General features: G+C 49.0%; 1 protein-coding gene across 1 annotated transcript in view; it reads right to left on the reverse strand.

The window, feature by feature from the left end:
- Positions 1 to 8,936, reverse strand: part of RASGRF1 (Ras protein-specific guanine nucleotide-releasing factor 1) — a 137,576-nt gene extending 128,640 nt beyond the window's left edge. The window contains exon 1 of the mRNA XM_006870897.1: positions 8,261 to 8,936. Coding sequence (XP_006870959.1) covers positions 8,261 to 8,536 — 276 coding nt within the window. The 5' untranslated portion in view covers positions 8,537 to 8,936. The remainder of the gene's footprint in view (positions 1 to 8,260) is intronic.

Here is an 8,936-nt window from a genome sequence, read left to right on the forward strand (position 1 = left end):
GGGCAGTGTTTCGTTCTGCTATGCATGGGGTCACTATGAGTCGGTTACATACTCGATGGCACCTAAAACAACAACAATAACAAAACCCGTGATCCAGCAGAAGCCTCCAGCCTGCCTCCTGACCTGCAGACTTTGGGTTCATCACACCTGGCAACTATGTGAACCGGCAGAAGTCTTCAACCTGCTGCCTGACTCATGGGTTTGGGACTTGCCAGGCCCTACAATTGTTCCAGTCATTTTCTACAGTTGTTGTTGTTAAGTACCGTGGAGTCAGTTCCGACTCATAGTGATGCTGTACAGGGTTTCCGAGGCTATAAATCTTTACGGGAGCAGAACGCCTCATTTTCTCCTGCAGAACCGCTGATAGTTTCAAACTGCTGACCTTGTGGTTCACAGCCCGATTTGTAACCACTACGCTACCAGAGCGTTTAACTTGTTTCCCCCTCTAGGCAATGCAGACCAAAATGGGGCTCATCATATCCCACACGCCATCAGCCTGCTTCTCCTCAGAATTTTGTATCCCATCTGGTACCATTACATCTGCTCAGTTGCCTAAGACAGAAGTATGAACAGAAAATTTGATCTCTTCCGCGCCTCTGTGGCACTCAACTGGACACAAAAATCCAAACCAAACCAGATGCCGTCAAGCCAGTTTCCACCCCCTGTGTAACAGAGTAGCAGTGTGTTCTATGGTTGATTTTTCGGAGGTAGAGCACAAGACTTTTCTTCCAAGGCACCTCTGTGTGGACTTGAACTGCCAACCTTTCTATTAGTAGCCCAACACTTACTATTTGCACCACTTAACTGGACATAACTCCTGTCGATTTTGCACCTGAGTATCTCTTGATAAATTCTTTATCATAAAAACCACCCTGCAGTCCTTCATCCTTTCTGAACATCAACATCTCTCACATGAATTGTTAATGGTAATAGCCCTTGATGAATGGCTGACCTCCGGCCTGTCAGTGTGCTCTCCTGGGGAAGACAAGGGACCACAAGCATGCAGCCAAATCTGAATAAAGTCATCGCAGACTACAGTGCACTGTCAGTGGCCATGATGAGAATCGGGGAGTGGTGGGAGTTCTCTCTTGGAGGGGGTGACTTTTAGCCTAAGACCTACAGACGGTGGCATCCTTGTACATCAGGGAAAGACAGCAAGACTGCCCAGAGGTTCCAGAGCCAGGCATGAAACTCCAGGACTTCCTGTGTAGGGTGCTCAATTTCCCGCTCCATTCAGTGTGTAGGGGTGGGAAATCATTCCAGGCAGTGGGAACAGCTTCTGGAAAAGCCTCCAGGTAGGGAAGGAGTGGACCAACTGAGCAGGTGGGGCAAGAGGAGAGTGGGTGGAGGGTGCGGTTAGAGGCAGAGACAGATTAAAGTTCTTTGGGTTCAGCAGGTTATGGTTGGGAGTTGGCATTATTTTCTAAAGGTGATGGAGAGATCCCGATGCTCTCATTGGCATACTACCATGATCTGATTTATGTCTTAAAAGAAGGGGAGCTGGAGTGGGTCCAGGGGGGTCAATGGTGCAATTCTTCAGTAAATCAAGAGTGATATTAAGTTTCTGAACCAGGGCAGGGGGTGAGAGTCTGAGAGTCTTCAGAAGAAATTTCTAGCACTTTCTAAAATGTCCACTTCTCTGGGTAGCATAAACAGTTTAGCCTCACTGCTAACTAGAAGGTTGGCGGTTCAAGTCCATCCACAGGCACCTCGTTAACTTCTGAAAAAGCATTCACTGAAAGTCTTGTAGGTACAGTTGTACTCTGGCACACATGGAGTTGGGTACCATGAGTTGAAACTGACTCGATGACTACTGTGTTTTTTGTTTTTTGTTTTTGAGGGAGGGTTATTACTAGGGGAGGAGTCCTGGTGTGGTGCTGTAGGGATAAGCACTGGACCACAGGTCGGGTTGAACCACAAGGTCGGTGGTTCAAACTCACCAGCTGCTCCTTGTAAATCCTATATAGCAACACAACAACAACAACAATAGCATTATTAGGGGAGTGGATTCTACAAGAGAGCTTTGTACTTAGCTGTGAGTGCTTTGAAGACAAGGATTAAATATTACGTCTTCTCTGTTTCTTCAAGATCTAGCTGGTACTGCACGAATAAATAAAAAGTACAATTTTAGTTCCAGCTTGTGTATGTATAATTTGTCTCCAGCCCTGACTCCCCTGTCACCAAGAAAAATCCTTCCTTGTCCCATTAAAGGGATGATTACTGAGCCTCCAATAAAGGGATGATTACTGAGCCTCCTCAACCTCTAAGAATGTTTGGGGGTAGAGCAGGGAAAGGACATCAAGCAGCCTGGTAGCCTTTCCATAGAACTGTGCCATCTGGGCTGCTTGCACCACTTAGGTTAGTGTCTCAGGGCTCTGTGTCTGAGGGTGTCTGCTTCTCCTGCAACCTTGTTTCCCTCCAGTTCAGGTTAGCATCTTACTGATAGTTGAGAAGTCAAGTCAAGTCAGGAGGTTGAGCTCTGTGGTGGAAAGAGCACAGTGGCAGAGGAAGAAAGTCTGAGAATGAGTCTTGTTTCTGCCACAGAAGAGGCTGTTTCACCTGAGAGGGGACACATTCACAGCCTTAGGTTTATCTACACATCTGGAAAATGGGTAATGTGTTCTGCAAACGAGGGCCAGACCTGGGGCTTTGTCTGGTCTCTAGGAGGAAAAGGCTCCAACCAGACAGCCAACAGGTATTGAGAAGTATCTAGAGTCTCTGGTGGTACAAATGGCGAATGTTCTTAGCTGCTGACCAAAAGGATGGAGGTTTAAGTCCACCCAGAGGTACTTTGGGAGAAAATCCTGGAGATCTACTGCCAACAAACAATCAAACAAAAAAGCCCCACCCTATAGAATGCAGTTCTCATACACATGAGACTGCCTAGAATTGGAATTGAGATTGATTTCATGGCAACTTCTTAGGTGGTTTCCAGCTTCCAGGGTCTCTGCCCACATCACTGGTGAGGATCTGGTGTGAATTAATTTTCCTACATCTCTTCATGGCCCTCCCTCTGGCTTAAGTGATTCAGGAACCTGGTCCTACATTGTGACCGCTCCTGGGCTGGGGTGTGCTGGATTTGTTTTGGGTGTCCCTGGATGGAGTTTGAAACGAGGGTGGGAAAAGTCAATGTCAAGTGACACCATGATAAAGCAGGGTATGGAACACTCAAGGGTTAACCTCAAGGGAAGATGAACTCAAACTCTAAGTTCAAGGCACTCAGGCCTTTGGTGGGTGGGCTCTAGGGTTCAAGCCAGAGAGGGGGCCTTGCAGTTGCCAGTGGGCATAGGGGGGCCATGGCTGTATCAGTTTGAGTTAATGAGACATTGAGACCAGGTAGGGCTCCAGGACATTGTGGTACACCAGATGAGATGGACCAGACAAGAAGCAGCCAGGGAGGACCGCACCACATTGGGATGAGTGAGCTTGGTGCTCTGTGCTGGATTCTCAGAGCATCTGCCTGTCCAACTAGTAGAACATCTTCACAACACATGGCTCTTTGTTTATCTGCATTGGTCTCACCCAGGGACCCAGGGAGTGTGATCATTTAGCTTCTTAGGCCTGCGACATGGCCCAGGACCTGGTAACCCAGTCAATGAAACATGGAATTAACATGTGATTCACCAGCAAGTGCAGCTCAGTCAGTGCTGTGCTCTTACTACGTGCTTTGTACTTAGCTATTAAGACCCAACCATACCACTGGGTGGATTCCCAACCGAAACTTGGTCTCCATTCTGTCAGAAACCATTCCTGGACCCTCAAAGAAGAAGCTGTCTGCTTGGATCTAGGCAAATATGACATCTTTCTAAAACGAAGTCTTCACCTGATACTAACTTGTGAATGCTAGCGGTTGTCTAGACAACTTCTGACTCATAGTGACCCCATTCATAATAGGATTAGACCATTAAGATCCATCGGGTTTTCTTTGACTAAGTTTTGGAAGTAGATTGCAACATCTTTCTCCCTAGTCTGTCTTAGTTTGGAAGCGCTGAAGAAATCTGTTTGGCATCAGAACAACATGGGAACCTCCCTTGACACATGTGTGGTGGTTGCACCTGAGGTACACTGGCTAGGAATTGAACCTGGGTCTCCCACATGTTGTTGTTGTAACGTGCCATCGAGTTGGTTCTGACTCACAGTAACCCTGTATAGGGTTTCCAAGGAGTGGCTGGGGAGTCTCCTATATTGAAGGTGATCATTCTACCACTGCACCAGATATTCACTTCTTAGTGTCTTGTGATGTTGAGTTGATTCCAACCAATGGAGACTGAACCCATGTACTAAAAGGTAGAACTGCTCTATAGGGTCTTCTTCGCTGTAATCGCTATGGCGGATCCCTGGTGGTACAGTGGTTAAGTGCTTGACTGGTCAATGGTTTGAACCCATTGGAAGAAAGATATGGCAGTCTGCATTCCTAAAGATTATAGTCTTGGGAACTCTAGGGAGCAGTTCTACTCTGTCCTTTAACTATGGCTCATATAGATCACTATGAGTCCCAATTGACCCCATGCCACTGGGTTTACGTTTTGGTTTAATCTCAATGAATGCAGATTGCCAGAACTTTCCATCCATAGTGCTGCTGGGTTGGTTTGTGACTTGCGGTTAGTTGTTATTGTTGTTGTTATGTGCTGTGGAGTCAGTTCCGACTCATAGCGACCCTGTACAGGGTTTCCGAGGCTGTAAATCTCTACGGGAGCAGAAAGCCTCATCTTTCTCCCGCGGAACAGCTGGTAGTTTCAAACTGCTGACCTTGTGGTTCGCAGCCCGATTCGTAACCACTACACTACCAGTAAACTGTTTATATCCACAGACCTCCAGATACCAGTCAGTGGAGTCAAACTGACCATCTCTTTGAGGCCTCTAAACACTGGCACTTGGACTCCAGGTGTAGCACTGTACGATCAACACTGGACTATGAACCACAAAGTCTGCAGTTCAAATCCATCAGCTGCTCCTCGGAAACCCAACACAGGGTCGCTATGAATTAGAACTGCCTCAACAGTACTTAACAACAACAACAGCATTGGTGCTCAGCAGCCTGTCTGACAGCTTTGGACTTTCTGTGGACGTAAACACAATGCCTGGAGCCGGCCTTCTCACACTAGGCTCTGCCTCAGGGCACCCATGTCAAGGATGAACAAAGAGCAGCTTACAGAATCATCAATTTTATGCAAATATTTAGAAAAGAAAATATTATGATTTTCTTGTCGATAGATGATCCCCAAAGGTGCAGGCCTTATTTTCCCACAGGTATCAAATTCCTGCTGTAGGGTCGGCTACAATGTTCACGTGTATGAGATGAGGCATGAGACTTGACCAAAAATTCACCTGTTTCTCTCAACCCTGATCTGTTCTCCAGCACAGGAGGGCTAGGCTACTCTTGTGAACATGTTTGAGAAGCTTTGCTGGAGCTCTGAATGTGTATGCAAATCACCAATTAGTTTTGCATTCCATTTTTTCCCATAAGCCACTCACTGCTAGAGTGACTTATTACATGAGTTAAGACGGATTGATTTCAAATCAGTGTTAGATGGCCCAATCAACAAGGTAAACACAGACTTAATTTGTGCTTACTTACTAACCTGTAGTGAATAATTTCACATTTTTTCACCATACCAAAGATCCTGCTTCTAGGTCTAGCTGGCATCTGTCTCTCTGCCAACCCCACAGCATCTTCCTACAGAATCAAACTCCCTTTTCAAGTTTACAATTCCTGACAGGGATGGCGTACTTAGTAAATCAAGTAAACATTGGCTTACTTATACATACTTACTAATCTGTAGTGAATAGTTTCACATCTTGAGGTGGTAAAACTCATGTGAAATTGTTCACTACAGAGCCATAACTAAGCACAAGTAAACCCATGCTTACCTTGATTACTGGGTACTCTGCCCCTATTTGGAATCAATTATGTAGGGTCTCATTTTTAGGAAGTCTTAGACACTGCATGAAGTCTGGGTCTGATTCTGCCATTGACTTGCTGTTTCAGTGATTGGTGTAACCCTTTTCCTCTCTGGCCCTGGTTCTATTCAATGGAAAGGATGAGCTAGACAACCTGTGCAGTTGCTTTAAGCTTTGACAGTCTGTGACCTAAAGCCTTTAGACCAAAAAAGGCCCAACCAAAACCAGACCCACTGCCATTGATTCGATTCTGACTTATAGAAACTTACAGAAACCCTATAGGACAGAGTCCTAGTGTGGTGCTGTGGGTTAATGCGCTGGATTGCAAAGTTAGTTGGTTCAAGCTCACCAGCTGCTCCTCGGAAACCCTATACAGGGTTGCTATGTTGGAACCAACTCGATGGCACCTAACAACATAGGACAGAGTAGTTGTTTCCTAGGGTTCCCAAGGTTATAAATCTTTAGGGAAGTAGACTTCTTACTTGTTTTTCCCAGTGGTGGATTCAAACTTCCCAGGTGAACATAAATTCAGATTCCACTTAGAGCGATCCAGATTAATCTAAAATGTGTTCTGAGCATACTTTCACATACCATTACTTAATTTAGTTTTCTCACACTTCAGAACAGCTGGTGTTACTATCAATTTGCAGATTACAAAATGGAGGCTCAGCAAAGTTTAAATCGTTAATGGAGGTCACACAGCCAGGAAGTGGTCACTCAGATGCAGTCTCAGGTCTTTCTGATTTGTGTCTAAGATGCTGAAAAAGAACATTTGGAGCCCAATACCAACTTGGCTTCTCCCATCCTTCCCTTTCTGACTGCCCAGGAACTCAGCTGAAGGGTGGAGGTAGGCTCACTAGTAGGTACACGTGGACCTTGGCCACAGAGGGTTTTGCAATGTTTTGCAAGGCTGAAAAGGTTCCATGTGTGATCTAAGCTTGGGAACTGCCTGCTCTTTGCTATGCTTTGCCATAGTGAGGCTTGTCATTCCCAAAGACCCACCTGAAAAATTCCTGTGCATGTTTTCCAGCCCCCAGAAAACATTTCCCAACACCAGCAGGTCAAGGGGCAGGGGAGGAGGGAGTGTGTTGGAGACTGAGCTCAGGTCTCTGTGTTGTTATTTAGAGGGGAGACAGCCAGAAGGAGAACAGACTTCATTTCAGCCCTTCCACCACCAGCAATCTGCGTGTAGCAAGGTTTTTGAGATCTCAGCTGCCTTCCCAAACCTTGAGGTGGCCCTAACTGCAGGAATAAAATTGGTGAAGTGTCCTCTCTCTGGGTCTCAGTGCCCTCATCTAGGCACTAAGCAGCTGGTTGAGTCCAATTGATCTCAGGTCCCTCCCAGCGGTGACATTTTAGGGTCCATTATTATTTACTTTACCATCCCAGAGGCAGGGGCTTGGACCACATGCCTTTGGAGAAGGCATCTCGCTTACAAATTGCTTTCTCGCGGTCTGGGTTATTCCGACCTTGCCGCTCCAGGTGCCTCTGTCCTATTTCTCGCTCCCCAAGCTAAAGACGCAGCCTGCTTAAGCTCCTGGCAAGTCCAGGCCTGGCCTTCAGCTGTGCAGCTCAGTAAACGCCAGGGCAGCGCTTCAGCTGTGAATGCGGCGGCGGCGGCGGCGACGGCGCAGGGGGCGGGGGAGGGAGAAGCGCCCACTTTTCCCAAGGCCTCTGCAGGAGCCTGGGTCCTAGTCTCCACGTATCAGAGCGCTTTTTCCGAACCTCTCGGTTTGCTGCTCGGGCTGGGAGTCGGCCACCGCTCGGTTGCACCCAACCTACCCTGCGGCTCCGCAACCCCCAACTCAGAGGAGCAAGCGCAGTCTCCTTTTCTTCCCCAGGTGCTGCGAGGCAGGTGGCCTCAGAGCTCGCACGCTTTGGTGTAACCTGTCCAAGCCGTGTTCTGAGAATTACCCCCCACACTACCCCTAGTCTGGAGCTGACAATCTTCGGCTGTCCGGGACTAGAGGGAGTGGGTAGGTTGGTGGGAGAGGAGGTTGGAAGGATCATTTTTGGTTGCACCTGGGTCCAGATTCCTCATCTCTGTTTAATTCCTGGGACATCATCTCCCTCCGTATCTCCGGGTCTCCGTGGCATCCATGCCCCGGCCTCCCACAGGGTTCAGCTCCTAAAGCTAACGGTAGCTGCAGCCCGCACTCCCCTTTACTCCTGGTCCGCAGTCCCTGCCCCCTTTGCTCGCCGCAGGGTTACCCACTGGACTGGGGCCAACCCTCCCCTCCCTCCGAGGGCGACGACCGTAGGGGGACCAAAGTTCGGGCACCAGCGGTCGGCTGAAGGTTCCTCACCCGGAGGACCGCGGTCTAGATTCGAAGAGGTCAGAGCACTGCGCTCGTCTCACCTGTTTCTCCAGCGGCTCCTTGGCCGAAAGCGCGGGTTTCGGGGAGGGCGCGCGGTCGCAGACGCAGCCCTCTAGAAGGTAGAGCCCCGAGGGCCGCGAGCTCGAGTCGCTCTCGAAGTAGAAGAGCAGATTCTGCAGCAGCGCGAACCACTTGGTTTGCCATTTTGTGTTGTCAGAACTCCGCTTGCTCAGGTAGCCCTTGCGCGTACCGTCCTTGCGCGCCAGCAGTCCCAGGGACGCAACGTGGCCATCGTTCAGTCGGATCCCCTTCTGCATGGTGTTCGGAGGCCAGCGAGACCCCACGCGCTTACATCTTCTCCGCCCGACACTCCGCAGACCCCAGTCGGTGCGCTCTACGCGCTGCCTCTCTCTGGCTCTCGCTAGTTCGCTCCCCCCACCCCCTCTTTCTTCCCTCCCTCCCCCAAATGTCTACACTCAGGGATCTGGCGCCGGACCTCGGCTTCCAGAGTCAAGATGAGCCATTCCCTGCCCACTCCTCTCCTCTACTCCGCAACTCCGCAGCGTCCCCAGTCTAAGTAGATGCCGCCAGACCCTCCCCAGGCGACGGGCAAACTGAGGGACTGGTGAGCTGTGCGCTGGTGAGGGGCAGGCGGAGTCATGTGACGCCGATCCCTCGAAGAGCCCGTTTCAGCAGTGAGGACAGGGACACACGCAC

Source organism: Chrysochloris asiatica, unplaced genomic scaffold (genome assembly GCF_000296735.1).
Source record: "Chrysochloris asiatica unplaced genomic scaffold, ChrAsi1.0 scaffold00156, whole genome shotgun sequence".
Classification (NCBI taxonomy): domain Eukaryota; kingdom Metazoa; phylum Chordata; class Mammalia; order Afrosoricida; family Chrysochloridae; genus Chrysochloris; species Chrysochloris asiatica.